The sequence below is a fragment of the Dasypus novemcinctus genome, chromosome 1 (assembly GCF_030445035.2).
Source record: "Dasypus novemcinctus isolate mDasNov1 chromosome 1, mDasNov1.1.hap2, whole genome shotgun sequence".
NCBI classification, from domain to species: Eukaryota; Metazoa; Chordata; class Mammalia; order Cingulata; family Dasypodidae; genus Dasypus; species Dasypus novemcinctus.
Window position 1 is genome coordinate 183,442,208 of NC_080673.1, and position 24,577 is coordinate 183,466,784.

Below are 24,577 nucleotides of genomic sequence, written 5' to 3' on the forward strand. Positions count from 1 at the left end.
TATTTCTTCCTTTCTTATCCTTACATCTTTAATTTCTCTTTCTTGTCTTATGGCATTGGTTAGGTTCTCCATTACATCACTGAGTAAAAAAATGAAAGCATACTTGTCATGTTTCTGATCTCAGAGGCAAAATGTGGTAGAAAGAACAATGGCCCCCAAAGACATCGATATCCTAATCCCCAGAATTTGTGAATATGTTACACGGCAAAGGAAAATTCAGGTTTCAGATAAAATTAAGGTTGCTTTTCAACAGACCTTAAAACAGAGAGATTATCTGGGCAGATCCAATGTAATCAAAAGGATCCTTAAAGTTGAAGAGGGAGGCAGAAGAGTCAGAATGAAGCAATGTGAAAAGGACTCAATACAAATAAAGCTACCTTTGAAGATGGAGGTTAGAGGGCATGAAACAAGGAATGTAGGTAACCTCTAGAAACTGGAAAGGGCAAGGGAAAGGATTTTCCCCTAGAGCCTCCACAAAGGAACACAGCCCTGCTGACAACTTGATGTTGACCTAGTGTGACCCATTTTGGACTTCTGAACTATAGAACTGTAAGATTAATTTGTGTTGTCTTAAGTCACTCAGTTTATGGTAATGTTTTCTCTGAAGTGTCAGTTCTTATGCTATTGCCTATTGCTTACCCTTTTGATTTCTGAGCTTTTCCAAATTTGATTTTATGTTGTTTTTAGTTTCAATAATTTCCTAAATTCTTTCAGCATGTTTAAAAATATTAGATTACTGTTTTCCTCTGCTTTGTGGATATATGTTTCTGGGATATCTTCTTCTATGGGTAGGTTGTGCAGATTGCTATTGTTTTCTTAGGACATATTTTAAAATGTAGTTATATTAATGGAGATGTGTTTTCCTTTATTTTTCCTCCTAAATTTTTAGAAGATTCCTGTGTAGGGGGGTGAAGGTGGGCCTTGACAGTTTTCTAGATTTATGGTTTTAAAGTTCTCTGTTCTGTAGTTACAACAAAGTCTTAAGATAAGAAGGCTTTCTGTGCAGCTCCCTCTTCAGTACTTTCTAAATTCCACCTCATTTGATCCCCTCTACTACCAGTATTGGAATCTTTACTTCCAGAGTCTGTCTCTTGTCAATGTGTGTTCTACCTCCAATAGTGCAGGCCTATATCCACTCAATGGCTATTTCTGAGAACCCTGGAGGCCAGATGGCCCTAGCACCCTCATACCTATCTGCAGGCCTGTTAGTAGCTGCCAGTTGGATACTGGGCACCCCTCTCCCAGTTCTGATTGTGGTTTGTGAAACCATCAGTTCAAATTCCTAAGACTGAAAACTTCTCCTTTTGAAGATGACTACATGTTGGCAAATTCTGGTGTTTATGACTCTTGCTGCTGTTGATGGTTTAGTACAAACTGCTCCTATAATGGGATTATAGGGATACTCTATTACCTGCTTTTAGTGAAGATGGAGTCACTGTGTTCTATCTTTTGCTAAACTACTTACTCTATGGGGACTTGGGGAAATGTACAAGCTTTTATTTCTTGCTAATACCACAGTCCAGTGCACTCAGGAGGATATCCTATAGCTTTCCTCCAAACAGTGGCTCATATGCCCTAGCTATTTCCATTTTGCAAAGACTGTTTATAGCCAATGGGAAAGCAGGAAAGTGGTCACTCATGGCAGTGGGTTTTACTGCCAGGCCTGGAAGTCACATATATAACTCGTCCCCATAGCTCCTTGATCAGAACTCAATCACATGGCCCCAAACTAACTAACTGGAAAATACAGAGCAGCAGCACCAAGAATCTGTGCCCAGTCAACTTTGGGAAAGAAGGCAGACTATTATAAAAATATAAGATGTTACCTGTTTCTTTTTATATAATATCTCTAAATAGATTTAAGATGTAACCTAATCAAAGAACATGTCATCATAGTTTTTAAATAAAGTTTTAATACCAATAAATACATTAAAAAAATTTTAAATTGTAAATCAAATTGTTTTCAAGTTTGCAAACCATGTCTCTAATTGTTAACAAATTTGAGTAAAGGGGAGATGAGGAATTTAATTAAATAAAATTTAAAAAGTCTCCAATTACAAAGATTCCAGTTAAATATGTCTTTTGGAATTATAATGGATCAAACTATACCACTAACAAATGATATAAGAAAATGGTGGTTTATTATTATTTATAAACGTATTTGTGTTCACTTTCTAAATATTCAAAATAGTCAACATACATACTCAAATCTAGTCCTTAGACAATGATTTTATTACCTTCAGGCTGTCATGTTTGATACTATAAATAAATTCATTGAAAAATATAACATAATATTTAAGTAAAGAATTAAGTTTGTGAAAGCTTGCAAAATACAGCCAATGAATTCTACCTTGTAATATTTTAAATATCTGAACTTTACTTTAATGGCATGGTCAGGCCACTCAATAATATTTCTACATTTTTAAAATTTTAGGATATAAAACAGTGGCAATCTACTAAAATTATAATTATTTAATAGAGTATAACAACTCTCAAAGTACTGAAAAAACTGTTTAATGGAAGCAATACCCACATCATAGCAACTGGTTTCTTTTCTCTTAGGACATATCTTCAAAAGGCATATTTTAATTACTAGTATTTATCTAAACATAGCAGTTTGAGTTTTGAATTTCCAGTCAATATTCTATTATCTTGAGATTAAGATAATGTGAGGTGGGAGGAGGTAGGAGCACACAGATCTCCAATTAACTTCCATCAGAGTGACAGTGTTCTTATTTATTCAGCACGTTCATGAAGACCAAGAGAAAGATATAATGGGAGGGAGAGTTACAGATCTGTGTTCCACCCTAATTAAACCTTCAGGAATTACTTTCACACAATCATACTTAACTTAAAAAAACTGTAAGACAGTAAAACAAAGGCCAAGACTGCTGCCTAAGTAAGTCTGGGTGGTGATTTTATTTGATCTGAGCCACAAGAAGAGAACAAAGCGTCCTCTTGTCTAGATCACATTTTTAAAACAGGGCTCATTTCAATTCAAATAACTTAGTGAGTTAAAAGTGCTACAAATTCTCAGAATGCCAGACATACTAAAGTACAAAAATAAATTTCAAAATCAAATATAAATGATTTTAATGTATTTCTGTCATGCTCGCCTTTAATTAGGGCTGACAATCTAAAGTTGACTATAATTTCAAGTACCCTACAGTATTACAATTATTATTAAGAGTTATGTCCTAAGACCCCAAAATGCAATACAATTTACACTTTGGGCATGGTTTATTTTTCAATGAAATATACTATCTGAAGTACTAAATTGATAAAGATTAGTACTCTAAAGTACTAATTGGTCAAAGCACTTGATCCCATGCAAGAAACAATAAAATGCATTTTTAATGTTGAATATATTGAAATTTCAAATACCTTAATATCTTAATTTCATCCATTACCCTCAACTCCTAGTTGAGTGTTTTCATTTAAAAAAAAGGGTGTGTGTGTGTCTTTAGATTTCTTTCCTACTACAACAAAATAATTAAACAGAAATATTCTAAAGTACAAAAAAGAAAAATGGCTTCATTTTACTTAACCAAAATATAATTTCCTGGTCCCTAAAAATGGCCTTTTTTAGGGCACTTATTCAAGTTCTAAAATAGCAGCTTTTTATATTAAGGCAACATTACTTTATTCTTACCTGTTTTTCTATGAATTACTCTATTAAAGTTCAGAAGATCAGTTGCAGACTTAGGCACCCTCAAAGGCCTTTTATACTGTAAGAAGACTTAACATGAACCATTTAATCTTTAAAAAATATATAAAAAGTTATTGTACTCAAAGTTAACAAATATCTTATTTTTCTACTTGGAATTCTACAGTAATTACAGTCATTCCAGCATGTATAAACTCTGAAATTACCTTTTTAAACTAACTTCAACATAAAATACAAATTTTCTACAAAAATACAATATAGGAGATTTATCATTTCTTCCCTGAAATAGAAATTTAATATTTGGACAAAAAACTGTAAACTTTTGATAAGATTCATAAAATATAACCTTTTAAAGACTTAAATTATTTGAGGTTTTGGCAAATGGTGTTCTTTTCAGCAGATTTACATTACTGTAATACTTTAACACAATAATGTGAACCAACAGATGAAAGGTTTCTTTCTCTTAGGTCTTATATCTGCTACCAGGAGGTAAAAAATGGCTTCCTGCAATGGACAGTCTGGGTAAATGCATTGCTTAGGTGGACAATCCGACCCTGACTTCCACCTTGGCTGCGTTCCACAATCACACAAGGCATCTGTACTAGCTGAACAGGACTCTTCCCATCTCTCAATGCCTGAGTAAGATTTAAGATCTGTGGAAGGAAGAGAGACTTTTACCAATTCAAGAAAGATAAAAATAATTTCAGAACATTGGCATTATTTTAACCATAATTTTTACAAGAATTAAACAACTATAATAAATATCTATGTACATATATTTATTTACACACACACACATAAATGCACAAAATTAAACAACTCTTGCCAATTGATAACTTTAAAATATTCTAAATACATCTATGTCTAGGAGCAATGGATTCAGGAACTGAATAAAGTAAATGGTTCTAAATATTCTATTTGACATAGAAAATAAAACAAACAGTGGTCTAAAAAGTTTGATGGTAATTAAATTAAGTACTTGCCTTATTCATTCATTCAACAAGTAAATTTATTGCATGCCTACTACTGTTTTGGTGCTAGGGACACAACAGTAAACTAGCAAACAAAATCCCTACCTACATAGAGCTTACATTTTATAGCAGGAGAGAGAATCAACAAACATAAATAAGTAAATTATATGATGTATTAAAAGGTGAAAGTACCATTTGAAAACATGAAGCAGGGTGAATGGGCTAGAGAATTTTAAATAAAACTTTACTTAAGTTATACTTAAAAAAGGAAAAACCAAAGGAGAAAAAGTAAAATGTTACATTCCATGTTTAAAGATACCCTTGGAATTTCTACGTAAGCATACAAATGAAGTTGTGAAAGTTCATAGCCTATTCTACTCTCTGTTCAGATAAAATAAAATTTTAATAATTCTTTTGTTTTTTTGCCTTTGTAACAGGAAAAAAAATTCCCTTTGTTATGTACTTTAGAAATAAGGATATCTCCTTCAGGTATTTGAAATACGTAATGTATAGATGCTATGCATTTTGCTGGTTCTTGTAAAAACAATTTGATAGTATAAGCATGCTAATAACCTTCATATTTTGATTAGTATGAACTAAATGGTTTCGATCCTGGAAGATATGGAGGATTTAGCATATCAGGGAAACAAATCTTTACTAGCAATAGTTACAGATTGATTTATGTTTTAGGTTCTTCCCTTAAAGTTTTCTAAGCTGGCTAATTTGGATAACAAAAAAAGAACTTAAGAAATTTAGGTTTATAAGCATTGTTCTTACCATGACAACAAAATATATGCACTAAACATGGCTAAGGAATGAAATGTTCTGGGTTAGTTTCTTGTTCTGGGTTTTTAAAAATTCTATTCTAAAATGTTGGCTAAACATGCTATGTAGGGATTTCTTACTAAGAGAAGTGTTAAATATAAGTTACCTCTAGTACCCTGACTCTAAGAACAATACATAAAACTATCTTGAATATTAATAATTCTTGCAGGGTTCAGAAGACAGTTGATAATATGGCATTTATTTACTGAGGAAACTCAGCACTGACTATGTTGGGGAAGAGAGAAGGCTAAAGAAGAGGTAAAAGATCATGTGAGCACTTAAAGAACTCACCTTCAAGAAATAAAGGACCATATGAATAATTGCAAATTTTGTAATACAACAGTGGGCTTATGCCCTGATTTAAAAAATCTGCCGCTCTCCCCTTTTTCATTTCTCAAGAAATGAATCAATCTATTATTATATGTTTAAATGAGAGAGAATTATTTTTTAAAAATAGAATGGAGTAAACACTGCAGGCAAGGAGAAACACTTCAGAATTCTCTTTCCATAGCTTGATAGGGATGCAACAGCCATGTCAAAGCAGATGGTTTAACCTGCAAACTTCTGTGTATAGACTTTGCTTTGGACTAGTTTATGGGTCCTCAAATTCTAGTCAGCATAAGAATTACTGCACAATATACATACAACCATTACTTCTTGGTCAGTTTTAAGCTATTTTTCAAATGTTTGTCTGATATGCCGATTTTAAAACCTTTTTGACATTAAAAAAATAACTTTCTTAAAATAAAGATACTATCTCATGGGATAAGAAAATTCCAGAAGATTGAGCATACTGATATTTCAAATTAACTTGTTTCAAGCAAAAAAGTCAAAATTAGGGCATAATTATCTGTGCTTGAAAATTGAGCTCAAATATGCAACTTACTTTGATGATCTGATCCCTTCCTTTGTGCTTGAACTACTAAAAAAAGTCTCTTAGCTAGCTCCCTGGTTCTAGACGCCTCATAAACTAAGATTAACCTTCTGTTGCGGTTCTTAGGATTTTTTGTGCCATTGAGGAAAATAATATCCTGGCAACAGAACTTGGCATTTAAAAGTTCAAACACATGGATTTGAGGAAGAAGAAGAGAATAAAAAGTAGGAGGAAACAGAGCTAAATAAACAATATGCAACAAGGTAAAAAATGCCTAATTTAGAAGATAACACAGGAAAAGATACTACTTAAATAAACTTTATTTCTAACTTGAACTCTTTTGGTTCAACACAGCAGGAAATATTCAGAGTTGCAACTCTGGATTATAGTGGAGAAAAAAACTGACAATTACTTCAAAGGGATTTTTTTCTTAATGAAGAAAAGGTGACCTACCTGACCTCTCATTACAGACATCTGATTTTCAAAAGTGGCCTTGTCAAAATTTTTGTCAATCTACAAAAAGAAAAGACAAAAATTTAAGTCCAAAACATGAAGATCTTTGAAACAAATATTTGAAAATAACTCTTCAACTTAGCATGTAAGGTCTTTAGAAAACTTTCTTAATAACATGAAAACAAGTATTTTTACCAAATGAATTTGTGGGACACTCAAAATGACCAAAGAGTTTTATTTATTTATATCCCAACTTATTACTGAAACGGTTTAAGATAACTTTCCATCCAGTGGATTTGGGCTTTTTAAGAGAATTAAATCAGAGTGGAAGGTCACCGACAAGTATTAGTATTATAAATTACAGGGTAATTTTGTAAAAATTCAACTTTTGAAGAAAGCAACCTCTCAAATTTAGATATAGTCTCACTTCAAAGAACATTCATAATAGTGTAATTTCACAAATTTAAGTTCTTGAAAAATAAAACTAATTCCTTTGTTATGTCAGGTTTTACTGTAAGCAGAAATATAAGAAATAGTAAACTGTAAACTAGCTTGACTAAGAAAAGCTCTATTTTAAGATTCATTTCACTTTCTGCAATAATTAAAACTAAAAATATATTTACCTTAAAAAGCTCATAAAGATCTTCGCATAAATCTTGCACAAAGTTCATATCAGAAATAAATGGTAGAACCAAATTTCTGATTTCTTCAGAAAATGGAACCTTTGCTTGAGGAAGCCAAGCCCAGTGAAATGGATCTGAAAGAAAAAAAGTATTTTTCTATAATCAGTAGGGAAAATGGTTTCTTCAGATTCATCTTTGTCCTGGTTCTTTCCTACAGGTGCCAGGTTCCCTCAAAAGAAGGAAAGGAAAAAGAAAATAAGCTATCAGAGTACAACTATTCTTTGCCATCCAAATTATTTGGATCCAAAGTTTGGATAGCAAGAATGTGGATAACCAATTCAGATGGTAAAACATAGTAAGGTATTACCCGAACCAATTTAGTTTCTTAGTTTTGGATTGTAAAAAGAATGGTTAAAGAGTCTATCTCAAACAGGCCTATTTCAAAAAATATAACTCAATCTATCCAGTTCCTGGGTTTGGAAATTGAGTTTACTCAAACACCAGATGGAAAACCTTGGCTGAGATCCCCCGGCTGCCACAGCTACAAATCAACAGGAATTGATCACTCATTTGTATACAGAAGATGTCCTAAAATGTAAAATAGGGTAAAGAGGTAAATGGCTTTGAGGCATAAAAGACTTATGACTCTAATTCTCCCCCACGAAAACTATAAAATCTATTCAGTGCCAGGACTAGAAAGATTTGTAAAGTAGTGGACTATTCTAGAGAGGGGCTGTATATTCAGATTCCTGCAAGGAAGTATAGGCTTTATGACAATCTGATCATCCATAAAGCTACCATGGGTAAATCCCATGAGAATTCCCAGCTTTGGGGGATCTTATCGTTTATAGTCCCGAGGAAGAAATCTGCCTTTAGCTTCATTCCTTCTATTTCTCACATGTCTACCTCTGTGCACTGTGTTAAACACATAATCCATAGCAAAGAAAGCCTTTCTTCTGGTCTACATCTCCCTACAGCTAAGATGAAATTTCCCTTCTATCTTTCCCTGACAAATCTCATAAAAGAAAAGTACTTATTCTGTCTCTACTTCCAGTAACTATCTCTCAACTTGTGTTAACCTATCTTCTACTACCACCATTCAAACTTACTCCATGGAGATTACCGTCAGTCCTCTCCTAAGGGTCTCTCCAAAAACTCATTGCCGTCCTTATGCTACCTAATCTCTTTGTAGCAAGTGGCATTGTTCTTCATTAACTCAAGCGAAACTCTCTGTGACTTTGGCAATACTACCCTCTCAAAGTTTAGCTCCCATCTTTAAGCCATTCCTTCTTTTTCTTTTGCTGGCTTCTTGTCCCCTCTCCAATGTCACTGTTAACCCAGAGTCTGTACTTAGTCCTTTCTCTTTTTCATTTGCTATGCATTCATGAAATGTTGACTGAGAAATTATATACCTGGCATTGGGCTAGGAAGTGCTGTTTGTTCTCCACAATTTCTCTGAATGATAGCAGGGAAACACTACCATGGCTTTCACTATCAGGTTGACAGTTCTAAACAATATCCTAGCCCCATCCCAATCAAGATGGCAGAGTGAGACACTCCAGGGCTCTGTCGCCCAAAAGAAGCTTTGAACAACTGGCAAGAACAATCAGAAACAGATTTCTCAAAGCTCTGGAAAAGTTAAAGGATTGTAGTAACAGGATGAGCACTGAATCAAGAAAAAAGCTACCAAAAAGCAGTCAGACCTCATGGTGTCCTGACTGACCCCTGCCCCACCACTCACTGTGGTGCCTGCAGTGCTCCCATTGCACATCTCTGATCCCGGTTCCAGAGGAGTAACCTTCATGCACACACTGCCCAATGTGTTTGGTAACAGCCCAATGGACTAGCCATCCCAGGACTTGCCCTGTGTGTAGAGGCAGCTCACTGAGCTCTCCTACAAAACACTGTGGGAGAGCAGTTAAGTAGCTGCCTGGAGCAAGGAATTGCTGACTGTAAGACATACAGTGCAGTACCCAGACCAAGAGCCCTGTTTCCTAAGGAAGAGAAGACACTCTCATTCGCATAAATGAGGGAATTCCCAGGGTCACATGACTACGCCCAAAACAAGAGGCATGCACAGAAAAGATCAGTGAGGTCCCTATACTCTGGCCTGGTTTAGACAATCTCTGAAGGAGAGTGCTTGCACAGGTCAATCTGCAAAGACTGGAAAAGGTGTCATTCCCTAATCCAGCTCCTTTTTCTGTTAGCCCCTGGCATGCAAGGAAAGCTCTTTCAGAATACTAGCTGGACAAAAGCTTAAGAAGAAATGCCTCAGAGTCTAAATTCCAGCAATAACACATTAAAATATCAAAATGTCCAGGACTCAAACAAAAGATTACAAAACAACCAAAGAAACAGGAAGCAATACTCCAAGCAAAGGAGGAAATTAAAGCATTAGAAATCATCAACAACAGGGACCAGACCTAGGATACACCAGATAAAGGCCTTTAAAAAATGGTCCTCCTTATGCTCAAAGAGCTAAAGGTAAACATGGACAAAGAATTAACGGAAATGAGGAAAACAATAGATGAACACAAAGCGAACATCAGTATAGAGATGGAAATTATGAAAAGAAATCAAACAGAGCTGGAGGCTACAATTCCTTAGAGAAATGAAGAAAAGTGAACAGAACCTAGGAACCTGTGGGACAGCATCAAATGTACCAATATAAACATGGTGGGAATCCTGGAAGGAGTATTAAGATGGAAAGGAGCAGAGAGAATAGGCAAAGAAATAATGGTTGAAAACTTCTCAAAGTTAATGAAAGACATAAATATATACATTTAAGATGCTCAATGAACTCCAAACAGGATAAATTCAAATAGACCCACATGGCATCATTTTAGTCAAACTGCTGAATGCCCAAGATAAGGAGAATTCACACGCGAGAAGCAAAGTGTCAATACAAAGGAGCTTCAATAAGTTTAAGTGTTGAATTTTCATCTGAAACTATGAAGGCAAGACAGTAGTAGGATGACATACTTAAAGTGCTGAAAGCAAAAAACTGCCAACCAAAAATTCTGTATCCAGCAAAACTATTTTTCAAAATTGAGAGATTAAAATATTCCCAAACAAACAACAGCTGGGAAGTTTGTTACCACCAGACCTGGCCCTATAAGAGATGATAAAGAGATTCTGGAGGTTGAAAGGAGAGGACACTAGCCAATAGATCAAAACCACATGAAGAAATAAGGATCCCCAGTAAGGATAACAACATGAATGAATATAAATGCCAGAACTATTGTGTTTTTGGTCTGTAACTCCCCTTTTGACTTTCTACCAGATTTTTAAAGAGGCAAATGCATAAAATACAATGATAGAGCAGTAGTTTTGGACTCATAACTTACAAACATGCAACATGTAACAAGAACTACATAAAGATGGGGGGATGGATCGGTACAGGAGTATAGTTTGTGTATAAGACTGAAGTTAAATAAATATCTAAGCAAGCAAGGGTGTTACAGATTTAGGATATTAAATTTAATCCCCATAACTATAAGGAAAATAGCAAGCTCACAGAATCAGAAATTAGCATACTGGTAGTGGGGGAGGTGGAGGCACGGAGAGTCAATGCATAGCATGTGTGAGGTTTCTGTTTGGGGAGATGAAAAAGTTTAGGTAATGAAAGTTGGTAAGAGTATCAAACAGTGTACAAATATAAGTGATCTCATTGGATTGTATGCTTTGCTTGGGTGATTGAGATGGGAAAGTTTATGTTATATATGTGTCCCCACAATTAAAAACAAAAAGCAACTGAGAAGACATGACAATTGCATGGAATACATGATCTTGCATAGGATCATGTAAGGGAAGAGAGGGGCTGAAAAGGACATTTTTGGGACATATGAAGAGATTGGAATATAGCTTTCTATCAATATTAATTTCTTGAATTTGAAAATTTCACTTAGCGTGAAATTATACATAAGGGAATATCCCTGTTCTTAGGAAAGTACATGGCAGTATTAAGTGTTCAAGGAACAGTAAGAATAATGAGTTCTTTGGGTCATTCCAGTGAATTATTGAATCTAAGGGGTGGTGGGAACTTCCAAATTTGTAACCAGTTGGTCAGAAATGTCAGCGGCCTGGGCCCCAAAACTTGTAACTGGTGTCTGAAGGGCATTCTTGTGGAGGATTGTCCTTAATCTGTGGAGTCTGGCTTCTGAATAGTTAAAAGAACTAAGCTGCTGTTAGAAGGATCTGAAGTATTGTAGTAATCTGTAGCTGGTGACAGAAGTTGCTGAATTTTTGCATTCTATATAAAAGTCTATTAACAAACAGTAGGAATTAAAAAGGGAAATAATTGTAGATAGAATTTTTACATTTTAAAAATGTATTATAGAAATTAACTCCATATTCCCAATAAACTAATTCAATAATTACTAAATTTTACAAAATTTGCTTTATCTGTATCCCCTCCTGGTTGTTTTTACCCCATGAAGTATTTTAAGGAAAATTCCAGGCATCATTTCATTTTACCCCTAAAATCTTTAATATGCACACAGATAATTTTTTTTAGGAGGTACCAGGGATTGAACCTGGGACCTCATACATGTGAAACAGGTGCTCAACCACTAAGCTACACACACTCCCTCCAAAAATTTTTTTGAGGTACTAGGTTCTGGAGATTGAACCTGGGACCTTGTATGTGGGAAGCCAATGCTCAACCACTGAGCCAATCAGCTTCCCTGAGTTGATTTTATCATTTGTTTTGCTTGTCTTCAGGAGGCACCAGAACCAAAGCCAGGTCCTCCCACATGGGAGGTAGGCCCTCAACTGCTTGAGCCACATCCACTCCCAGAACTTGTTTATTATAAGAGAATTCTACATACAACTTTACACCCCTAAATCTAAAACTCAAGATGTCATGGACAATTTCAAGGAAAATGAAAATTTCTAAAACTGTCTCAAGATGTAATAAAACTGACAAATACCATAAAAGAGACTGGTAAGGTATGAATAAGGCACTGCTCACTAAAATAAGCAGAGAAGGGGGAGAGGCCTAAAGTGTTTTACATGTGAATTCTACTCAAAATCTTATAAAACAGTTCTACCAAAGTACTAAAATAATTTCCATGTATTACATGTTTTAAAAATTGGAAAGCTATCAAACTCATTTTACCAAGCTAGTATATAAGCCTAAAAATTAAAACCAGACACAGTCATCCGAAGACAGACAAATAATAGATGGCAAGACCCATGTAGTACACGTCTCTGACTCCCTCGTACCTGAAATAGTGCCTTAATGAATGATTATACTACATCCATTTTTTCCTCTGTTATTGTGATATCCATAGATTTGTTCCCTTTCCATAAGTATTCTAAAATACTCACATGTTCTCCACTCATCAGGATGTTTAAAAGGAAATGCTAGCCCATTATCAATTGCAGCTATTTTAATAAGTGATTCTTTATCAGTATCCCAGTTTGTTTCCTAAGGGAAGAAAAATGGTATGTTGATAAAAAACTTTAATTAGATATTTAGAATTATTAAGGTTTAAAGACAGATTCATGCCGAAGAGCTTACAAAAATAAATAAGGTGCAAGAAAGAATACGAATTCACCCTGGAAATAAAAATCAGAAAGAATTTCATATTCATTTCTAAAAAATTTTTGATATTATATATTGACCGAGTAAAGGTCTTATTTTTGCATTTTTAAGATATTCATATAAATGAAATCACTTGGCTTTGTTTCCTTTGTGTGCACTTATTTCACTCAGCATGATTTTGAAATTTATACATGTTATTGCATGTGTCAAAATGTTCTTTTCATTGCTAAGTACTATGAATGCATATTTTTTAAAAATACAAGCTTTTAAAAAGTGATGCAACAGCTTTAAGAGTTAATTTGAGAATATACAGATTATAAATATTAGAGAAATAATTTTTTAAATATCAGTTAAAATTTTCTCAAATGTCTATTTTTTTAATTAGAGAAGTTGTGGGTTACAGAATGTAAAAGTTTGATATTATTGATGAATTTCAAAAAGAAACATTGGATTATATTTGTAAACTGGTCTTTTCCTCTCGGTGTATTAGAGTGTCTTGGATTCAGAAGTTTTACTTTTACTTGATTAAATAATGATTAAGTCTTTGATTGGGTCACATCACTAGGATATTGCATCCCCACCCACTCATAGAAAAACCGCACCACAGAGAAGGAAGGTTAGAGTTTTGAGCTGGAGTGTGGGAAGTAAGCACACAGAGGAGCACAGCAGCTGAGCCCGGAGAGAACTGAGCCCTGGGAGAGAGGAGCGCAGGAAGCCTGAACTTGGCAGACGTTGGCAGCCATCTTGCTCCAACATGTGGCAACAGACTTTGATGAGGGAAGTAATTTATGCTTTATGGCCTGGTAACTGTATGCTTCTACCCCAAATAAATACCCTTTATAAAAGCCAACAGATTTCTGGTATTTTGTATCAGCACCCCTTTGGCTAATACACAGAACAATAATGAATAAAATACAGGATTCAGATTGTTTTAAACTTATAAAACTATTGTAAAAATCTTTTATGTAAATAACTAAAATTTGAACCTGGTTATACAGGGTTGATAGCAATGAATTAAAAAATCCATAATTATGATAGTGTTGAAGATCTATTAAGTCTAGTATGTAAGTTAAAACTAGTTTCTTATAAGCAGAATTAAAAAAAAATTTTCAACAGATTATGATTCACAGGCAAAGCACAGATTTTCCATTTTATACAGTATTAGGTAAGACTGAATTCATAAGACTCAGAAAGAAGTGAATTAATGAATACACGAAGTCTTTCTTAAATAAAGGAAAAGAAATCTGATGGTTCTACAACAAATGTCCTAAATTCTAAAATGTACTGAGCTGATATTACTCTTCTATTCTAACACAAAATAAAAGAAAAAGCTGCACAGAGGTAATAAAAAATAGAATCAAGAAATACAATCAAATAAGGGAAAAGGATGAGAAAAACTAGGAGAAAGGGGATAAAAACTAAGGCTCTAAGTAAAGGAAATGGTGTTAATTTCAAGGCCTCTTTTAAAAAAGATGTTACAAAATTTGATTGCAAATGTATTTTATTTCCTTACCTTACTGTTAGTGTTCTTTCCACGACTCTGCTTTTCATATTTGATTAACCAATTATCATTTCCCCTGTCTTTCAAAACATACATACATATATGTTACTTCATTTCTGTGGACACTACAGCTTAATAACAAGGGGAAGAAAATCTAGTCAACTCTGGGCTACTGAGACCTTTGGTTATCTATGGCATGTGTTTACCATCTTTAAAGGTTCCAATTTAACAAATGCAAATCAAAAACCCCACAAATGTCAGCTAATATTTATTGAGCATTTATTCTGTGCCAGACATTGTTATAAGTGCTTAATATGTATCTATTTATTTAGTATTCATAACTACCCTGTGAGGCAAGTACAAACATTGTTAAAAGTTATTAATTAAAGTTATTAAAATCAAGGATAACGTCTTTTCACCTTAGGAAGAAAAAGTATCTACCCTAACTGCCAGGCAACTTTCTAGGTAAGTTCTAGGTAAGTTCTAGGTAAGTTCTAGGTAAATGTCAGTATAGTAGCACTTTGAAACTTTACACTAATTTAATATTACCAAAAGTCATATCCATTAAAAAGGTGAATCTAGAAAATAATTATATAATGTATAATGCTTTTTCGGGAACTAAAAGAAAAAACATTTTTTGAACCAGGGTTCTTTTACTTCAGAATACAAAAGAATTACCTGATGCACTCAAGTAATCTGTTAAAACATAGATTGCTAAACCCCACATGCAAAGTTTCTGCTTCAGCAGGTTGTGGGGGAAGGGGGGTTGAAAAGTTGCATGTAATTGTGACCTGGCCAGTATAAGGCACCACATTTTGGAACTACCATTTTGACTGTCTAAATCAATATTTCCTTCCAGCTGCAGGTAAAGTCAAACTTAATATATTTATAGGCTATACTAATAGTTACATAAGGTAGAAATAAGCATCCAAAATACTGTACACAATCAAGTTTTCATTACTCATATTCTGTAGATAACATTTCTAATAACTGGCTTTGACCTGCTGCTAGGAAATTCCCTCTTAGGATATAGGAAATGATCTTTATCACCTGGACAGAAAACTGCTATGAGTCAGAATCTACAGTACAAGATTAATTCTGCCCAGGAGGATCAGTACTTTATCTCTATTTTTTTTTAAGACTTCTGCATCAAAACACTATGTCTTTAGATAACAAGAGTTGAATATATTTTGAAAGCTAACAAGATTTGAGTGGACAAATGAGAGAACTTCAATACCTGTATTTCTGATGATATAATCCAAAATAACTAATCTTTCAAACTGTGACTGAAATTGTTTTCTAATATTCTCAGGCAAAGGGTCAGCTTCAAATTTCCTGAGCCAAAATTCAGCCTCCTTGTAATCTTCAACAAATAACTGAAAGGAACCAATCTATAATTTTAAGAACTATAGTTAGAAAGTTCAAGAACAAAGGGATTAATATTTTTAAATTTCTCAGCATTACATCATACATTATACATTTTATAAACACAAGAAAAACAGAAGTTAGCACTAATTTAGATAAGGCACATTTATCAAGAAAACTATTTTTATACACTAATTTTAAATAATCACAAAGAATATATAGTAAATAAAAATGCTCAATCGTAGACTTTCAAGCAGCAAAGCTGCTACTTTAGGATAATTTAAAGGAAAAATAAACGTGATTAAAATTAAGGTGATATCTTAAAAATAATGTTTTCCAAAAATATTCATTAAAATGAATTATATTATGGAGGTCAAATTTTACACTTAGTCTGGTTTTTAACAGTATAATTTTGTCTTACTGAAGAAATATTTCAGAATTTTTTTTCCAATATAAAATAGTAAAAATTTTATTTAAAAAAAAGGAATGGGTTCTTTGACCATGCATACTACAGATACTGTCATAAATTTTGAAGGATTATTCACTTAATCATAACCTCTACAGTGTTTAATAGGTAAATGTAAACAAACAATTCACCACAAAGAAAATCTATTTCTTATCTTAACATTTTATCTTCTTGTTATTGGCATGAAATTTTACTGATTTCATAAAGGTTTTCACTAAAATACTTACAAGTAATAGTAGTCATATATATGGAAATAATATCATTCTTTAGTCATACTTATATAAACTTATTCTAGGAATAACAGACCTTGTAACACATTTCAAACATCCTACTTGGAGTATAATTTTAAAAAAAAGTTAACCAGGAATTTCTATGCAAAGTTTTTCATCTAGAGAAAGGAACAGCGAAAACAATACAAAATTGCAAGTCAAATATATTTTTAATAACGCCTTGAGCTTTCCCAGATTTGCACATCCTTTTTTCAGAATGCCTTTCTCATTAATCTTCCCCCACCTTGCTTAGTAAGCTTCTAATTATCCTGCACATTTCTTTAAAAGAAATAACAAGAAAAAACAAATCTAGTATGTAATGAGTAAACATTCACTACCATTCACTAAACCTTCAGTATGTGCCAGATGCTACCAAGTATTTGACATGAATTTCTTTATTTTAACCTCACAAGAACCTTCAGAGATATTTATTCATCTTTATTTTATGGAAACTGGGGCTTAGAAAGTAAAAAACTTGTCCAAGGTCTCATACCTAAGGAGAGGCTGGAACTGGAACCTAAGTCTGATTTCAGACCTGTGCTCTTTTTTTTTTTTTAACCCCCCCACCCCCACCAGTTGTATGCCCTCTGTGTCCATTTGCTGTGTGTTCTTCTGTGTCTGCTTCTATCCTTATCAGCAGTACCAGGAATCTGTCTCTTTTTGTTATGTCATCTTGCTGTGTCAGCTCTCTGTGCATGCAGCACGACCCTGGGCAGGCTGTGTTTCTCTCATGCAGGGTGGTTCTCCTTAAGGGGCGCGCTCCTTGCGCGTGGGGTTCCCCTATGCAGGGGACACCCCCGCACAGCATGGCACAGCACGGCACTCCTTGTGTGCATCAGCACTGTGTGTGGGCCAGCTCACCACATGGGTCAGGAGGCCTGGAGTTTGAACCCTGGACCTCCCATGTGGTAGGCGGATGCTCTATCTGTTGAGCCAAGTTCACTTCCCCAGACCTGTCCTTTTAACCATTACTTTATAAAGCCTTAGATGCAACTTCTTCTTGGGAACATTCCCTAGCCCTCCAACTGATTAAGGCATCCCTCCTCTATCCTCTCAGAGCTCTCTGAATTTATTATCCTAACAGCTTCATCATCTTGCACTGAAACTGCTTTGAACACGAAAAAACGCTTGCTTTCTTTTCTATTATATCCACAGTCCACAGCACACACCACAAAGGAGCTCAGGACACACACACTGAATCAACAAGCTGACCCCCAAAATAAAGATTAGAGTAACTTACCTTAGGAGGGAGTCCTATCCGATGAAATTTTCTACCTACTTTTGGCACTTTCTGTAAAGCATACTTTTTGCCTCTTGATTTTGCACGGTCAATTGCACTGTAGTTAAATGTCTCACTGACAAGCCAAACCACCTAGAAACATATATTTTGGCAAAACGGTCAGAATTTACATTATGGTATTTCCATTCATATATGCCATAAAACTCTCACGATGCAAATGAGTAAAGCTCAACCCTATATAAGAAATGTCCCCAGAGAATCTAAAATAAAACCCAAGAGATTTTGCAAAGCCCTTTGATAAATAATACATGTTTCCTTTTGAGACAGGTATAAAAGCAAGCTAAAATTTTTAAGTGAAAGAAAGAGTCTTGAAATGTAGAATTAGGAACAAACATTTTGAGAAAGTCTGTAAGTAAAAATTTATAAAGGCCAAGAAGACATTTTGGGAACATTCATTATCTTTACTAGAATCTCTAGAACCCTAATCCCTTTCTCCTTTCTAAATGCTAGCTCTTTTCAGTCTTCTCTTTAACATCTTTTGATCTTGTATGAATAAGAGACATTCCCTTGGATACTTTCGTGGTGACTCTCAGAATCCAAAAAAAAAAAAAAGGGGGGGGGAGTTCAACTTTAGGTTCTGTTGTTGGGAATTATTATTAACATGTTCACAGGTAAGTTGGCTGAAAATTTTAAGTAGAAGATTTTAAAAAAAAATCTTTTACCTTTGTTTTAGGTACAATGCCCAGATGAAGCTTTTCATCCACAAGGTAAGCACCAGCTTCGGAAAGGTATCCCTGATTAGGAAGCAGGCAGCCTCTGCCAAAGCAGCAAGGGCAGCAGACCTTATGAACGTATTTGGTCCATTTTGGATTTAGATGACCATAAGGCTCTTCTGATTTGGGTTTGAACACACCAATAATTTTCTGAAGGGAAAGAATAGAAATTTTATTACACTTTCAATGAATAATTTGTAAACTCTTTGCATTCTGATAAATCTTTTTCTACTGCTTCCTACCACAAATCTGGGCATAAGTCCCAAATATTAAGGTGTTTAGTTCCTACTACATTTTTACTTTTTTTTCATCATCATCAATAATCCTTTGGGTCAGTAATTTACAAAATGTGCTGTGAGATGCACCTAGGAGAAGGAAGTGAGGGCAGGGTCCCAAAACCCTACTCTACTTCAACCAGATCAACTTAGATTTCACTTGTTTTACATCACTGTACTTCCAAGTAAGAGTTCCACTGACTATAAAATGTTTGAAAGCTATTATACTAGATCAAATAATGTTATTATTTGGTATTTATTAATATCAAAATTATATACTTATTCATTTATTGCTTACTTGACCCACCAGAATGTACATTCTGAAAGAGTAGGATTTTGTTTCTTGGGGCCAGTACTCAGAACATTACCTGGTACAGAGTAAGTACTCAAATATTTGTTAAATGAATAAATCCAATGACAAGAGTCTCCAAAATACAAAGGTTATGCTTTCAGATTCTCCTATCCCAATCCTTTTCTAATTATTTTTTCATGAACCCGTTTAAAATAAATTCTCTCCTCTTAAAAAAGGAGAAAGATTTGTTCATAGATATTATTACTGGCCTGATAAAATATATTCCTATTAAATCTAGAGACTGAATCATCTTTAGACAAGAAATAAAAAATCTTATTATAATTTTAAGTATATAATTGCTCTATACTGCAATAAAGTCTGAGGTAAAAAGTCAACAAGAACAAATTAAGAAATCAAACTTATAATAAAGATTGAGAGATTGACATTACCTACATTTATGCTCTCAAAAAAAAAAGACTATATTCTAAAATCATTTTTAAAATCTAACTTCAACCTTTTCAAAAATTTAAGTGAAATTATAATCTTTCTTCATCCTGAAAAAGGATAGCTGGTTATGCATCATTCAGAAAGTTTTCACAAAAGAGAACATGGACTTTGAAAAATTCTAAGCTAAGTAAAACGAAGACTCATATCAACTTCTCTTTTCTGCTCTAGAATAATACTTAGGTTCGTTTCACTTTGTCACATTCCAATGCCTTCTAACTTCAGACTGCCCAGCTGTATTCCCTGGTATATGATGGGAAAAATATTCCCAGGGTAAGATATGTCTTTGAAAAAAAATCAAGCACTTTGGAAATAACATTAGATAAGTTTGAAAGTTTAAACATCTACTCTGCTTGGCTAATGTATTATAAGCTCCTGTAAGGTAAGGACTTATGGATACAAGCTCAATAAATTTACAGCCAAATATGAGTTTTCAATAAATGATTTAAACCAAATATAAAATAATAGAACAGCAACCTCTGATTTAAAATAAATAGCTCTATTTCTAAACAAGAGTGCTTTAGCAAAAAAACAAAACTGACCTTTCTTTTGAAAAGAGGGTGCAATCAGATTTATTAAGAAAATATCTTCAGTTAACTCACAATGACTTCACATTTAAATTAGTGTTTTCCAAAATTTCTGTTATATATACTAGGTCTGTGAAATTCTCACCCTCTTGGGATCCTTCACAAAGTAACTTCCACTTGAACCTTGAGGTATTCTTTCCGGAAAAACTCCAAATTCTATTGCTTGCTCTGCCTTCAATACAACATCAGCAAATTCTGGATCATCCAAGAATGAATTCATCTCTGAAGTACAACGAATTACTGCATTAAGAAAAATCAATGTTAATATAAAATATGAAGAAGAAAGACCAGCTATGAGAATGCTCAGAGTATGGAGCTGTAATATTTGATGAGATTATTAGCATTAGGACAGTAAGGTAGAGAAAAATGTCATCAAGTATTGTTTGGGCTGCTTTGATCCTCTTCCCCCTCCCTCAACCCCCCACTGCTCTTTAAATTCCAAATAATGACACATGGAAAAAATGCACTATTTGTTGAAATAATCACACTTATTCCTCTCATTTCTTTGAAACCCTCCTCCAAGGATTTTGCTCTCCATCCTACCTCAGCCTACTCCATTGGCATACCTCAGAGCTTGAATTACCAATACCTGGAAACTCTCCATACATTCAATGTCAAGCACTTCCTATTTTTCCAGTTTACTGCCTCTAGCATTCTGAGCTCCTAAGTTCTTTCACCCCACTGGACCTACACAAACACTGTTTATACCATGTTGTTACTGGTCTTCACTCCCTTTGTATCCTTACTTCCCACTTTGGTCAGCTTAAATTATGGGCAACCGTCATATAACCATTCTCTTTCTCCCTCTATTCATCACCGTCATTTAGGAAAATCCCAATCTTGGTTAAGTACAAATGTCAGCTACTCTATTCTTGCACCAGGGCAGCTGAACTGGGAACTTGGCTAGAAACACATACAATCATGATGTCTGGTGTCACTTTAAATTCATCACCACGAACCTCAGGTGGGCACTTCATGGCGCCTGAGAATCATACTAAACTCTCCTGGACCATGACTCTTCCCACTCCACTGGACAACTATCCACTTCTCTCTTTAAACTCCCAATAACCTCCTCTCCATACTCTCTCTCATCAGATGATCTTGCTTTCTATTTCACTGAGAAGCAGCCAAAAAAGTACTTTCAAACGCCCCAGCACACCTATCCACACACCTAAGACTGTACCTGTATATTCTGCCTTTTGCCTATTTATGTAGAAGAATTATTCAAGTTGTACAACCTTTCAAGTTAGTTGTATATAAGTATATATGGTGACCTACCAAGTGGTCATGTTAAATAAATAAAATGATTTCTCCCTCACTGACCAGAATATTTTTTAGAAAAAAAGGAGGTACTGACAAGTGTGTTGAACTGAACCCTACCTCTGGTGTTCCAGTGATTACTGATCCTTTGGGGCTCTAAGGGGTATTTCATAGTTAGTTATGAATTAATTATCACTATGCTTTAGCTTGCTCTAGACTTTGTCAAATACCTTGTTAAAGAAGACACATATGACATTCTTCCACTGGCTAAAGGACATAAAGCTCCTACTTAGATAAAAAAAAAAAATCATAAATTATGTTAATATTAATCTAAAGGCAAGAATTTGTTAGAACCAGAGCGGTAGTTTCATGGAGACTGGATGGTAAAGGACAAAGGAATCTAAAGGACTCATTAAAAACTTAACTTTAAATTCCACAATTTAATTAGTTCAATTAATCCTGTTCAGGATACTGGCCTGAAACTTTTCATTTTAAAGTTTTCACAATTCAACACTATTTTGATATACCATTAAAAATAAAACTTCCATAATAACCAAAAGTAACAATTATTTCCTAACGCTCAGAGATCTACAGCAAAATGGGAAAAATGCAGGTTATGAAAAAGAAAGAACAAGGCTGAGTCCTGCCTTTTTCCCTAACTGGCTATTGGGTTTTGGGCAAACCATTTATCTCTGAAGTGATCATGACAGTTTAAAAAATGTTTTGAATCCTCACAAGGATGAGGGTTAGTAACAACCACCTGGTTGTGCTGTTATGAGAATGAATGAAATATACAAAAAAAAGAGATCTTACTGTGATATAAATTCCTACTGTCAAAGAAGGTAGGATTTCTCTTTTAATAATCCATTTGTATTCTAACTATTATGCTGTATCCCCACTTTTATTTTTTTCTAGCCTTAATGTTTTTTGTTTACAAAGGGCTTCAGTTTTACAGAACAAAGTCAGTTTCAAGGCTTCAGGACTTTTTAAAAATCTACCCAAACAATAAGGTAACTTTGGTAGAAAGGGGCAAGTTAGCCATATGGATCTCAGTTACTTCACAGACTGGTTGCTCTGTACAATATACGCCCAAATTGTCAATGTACCAGGTGAATGTGCGTCATTTGTGTTCTGGTTTCAATTTCAGTTGCTTGTCTGTAAATGTTGTCAATGCATCCACTTATTAGTACCTACCATTATGACAGCAAACTTGATTGTCAGATCAGATGCTAAAGCTATAATAATGAAACGCTTGTAGTGGAAAACTGCTTGGTTTGGGTAGCTTTGATTTATTTATCTAGAATATGACTGACTATAAGTTCAAAGGATATCGGAAAGACTCCTATTCAAAATCCTTTATTTTGTAGAAAGCACGTTAGTGTATTAGTAGCAGACATGTAACGTCTAACAACTCCAGAAAAACCTAACAGTAATAATAAAAACTATATTTTCTATGGCTTTTCTTTAAGGAGCCACCTATGGAGTGACGCACATGGCACAGAGTACACACCATCTCATTCAATCCCTGTTAACAACCACAGAGTAGGTGTTATCAGTTTACAATCTATCTTGTCTCTAGTGGGGACACTTTGAAAGTTACTCTATTTACCATTAAATTAGGCTAATTCAACTCCACATGCCCAAGTATCATCCACAAACACCCAGGCCTGGAAAGGCAGGCTCAATATTTTCTAACTTTCAACATCATTACAATTACCCTCTATTTCACCTGAGGCTATCAATCCCTTAATAGTAAAAAAGGAGTTTTAAGTGAAAGAACTCTTAGAAAGAAAGAAAGAAAAAAACCTTTGCAAAGAGAGGATACAGGGACAGGAATTCAACTGCCTCTGCCCTCTGTGGCTAACGTCACAATAACTATATTAAACAGAAAAAGGTTTTTTGAAACGTGTCCCAACGGTAGCTGGATATTCTTGCCGTATTGTCGTCCACCTCGCAAACTGCAAAACTCGGAAACTTTCTTGAAAGCTGAAAGATCTTAGTTCAAAACCGAGTCCACATTTCGGCAACTTACATCGCTTCACAGTGTTAACGTTTTTCTCGGTGTCTGAGTCCAAAAGTTTAGACTCACTCCTGCGGGAGGCCTAAAGGAGTAGCGCTTAGTGGCAACGAGGCGCCTCACGTGAGACCCCAGACCCCCCGGCTCGTCACGGAAACGGAGCGAGTAAATGGGGGAGAGAGAGAGAAAGGCAGGGTGGCCCAGCCTGGGCCGGCGCACGGCTCCTGGGGCTGCGAAGGGGAAGCCTCTCCCACCAGGCAAGCGGCGGGGCAGCGCGAGGACCAGGGACGCCGGGAGCGGCTGAACGCGGGGCCGGGCGGCGGCGGCGGGCGCTCTGGCCCGGCGCGCGCAAGAGGGAAGGGCCGGGTCGCACCTGAACACGGGAGGCTGTCGCGGCTGGTGGGCGAGGCCCCGGGGCCATTCAGGTTCCAGGAGGGGCAGCGGGACACGTCCCCCGCAGAGAGCAGCACTTCCTCGTCGCCCGCCAGGCGCGGGGAGGCCGCGCTCTCCTCCCCGGCGGCCGCCGCCACCAGCCTCACGGCGCCCCCTGGGGCGTCTTTCCGCGTCTGGGCCCAGGCGATCCGCGGCAGCAGTGGCTCCCGCTCCTCGTCCCCCTCCTCCTCCGGGCTCTCGCTGCCCGCCGACTCCCGCCGGCCGGCTTCGGACGGCTCCGCCATGGCTCCGCTCTGAGCTTTCCGGGCCGGGACTGGCTCATAGAGGGGAAATGGCTGGGTCTGGCCTCGGCATCGTGGGAACGACGGGAACAGGGACTGGCGCGGCTGGGCGAGGGGGACGCCACTTCAAACGTTCACAGCCCCCGCGCAGGACGCGCCAGGCGGTTGCCGGGTCGCGCCTCAAGCAGCGCCACACCTCGCGCCTCCGCCCCCACGCCGCCCCCGCGCCTGCGCGGGAGGCCCGGGACGGCGGTGGGCGGGGCGCAGCGCGGCTCTGCTGGGCAGCCACCTGTTTCCAAGGCCCGCGCAAGGCGTGGTACCGCGTTGATGTTACTCTTTGAAGGTGGGGCTACTGGAGTTAGTTTACCAGCACAGGGGTGCCACCCTCCAAAC

General features: G+C 36.0%; 1 protein-coding gene across 2 annotated transcripts; it reads right to left on the bottom strand.

Moving 5' to 3' along the window:
- Positions 1-1,893: 1,893 nt before the first annotated feature.
- PI4K2B (phosphatidylinositol 4-kinase type 2 beta) lies at positions 1,894-24,378 on the bottom strand. Of its 2 annotated transcripts, none has more exons than XM_004461809.4 (10): positions 23,884-24,378; positions 20,319-20,473; positions 18,525-18,725; positions 17,803-17,934; positions 15,700-15,853; positions 14,475-14,542; positions 12,745-12,844; positions 7,414-7,547; positions 6,791-6,850; positions 1,894-4,320 (listed from the first exon to the last, which is right to left on the bottom strand). In XM_004461809.4, exons 1-10 carry the CDS (start codon positions 24,185-24,187, stop codon positions 4,147-4,149), a joined length of 1,482 nt encoding a protein of 493 aa, XP_004461866.2. In that variant the 5' UTR covers positions 24,188-24,378; the 3' UTR covers positions 1,894-4,146. The 2 variants fall into 2 exon arrangements, with proteins under 2 accessions (XP_004461866.2, XP_071073254.1); XM_071217153.1 differs by having other exon boundaries at positions 15,700-15,838; positions 23,884-24,336.
- Positions 24,379-24,577: the final 199 nt, after the last annotated feature.

Bases quoted from the DNA above. Each gene is read 5' to 3' on its own strand.
- PI4K2B (XM_004461809.4), bottom strand. From the start codon at position 24,187: ATGGCGGAGCCGTCCGAAGCCGGCCGGCGGGAGTCGGCGGGCAGCGAG. The intron at 18,726-20,318 runs GTGAGAATTTCA...CTTTCCCTTCAG, and splicing joins TTGTGAAGGATCCCAAGAGG to AAAATTATTGGTGTGTTCAA. The intron at 7,548-12,744 runs GTGAGTATTTTA...TTTTTCTTTCAG, and splicing joins TCCTGATGAGTGGAGAACAT to ATCCATTTCACTGGGCTTGG.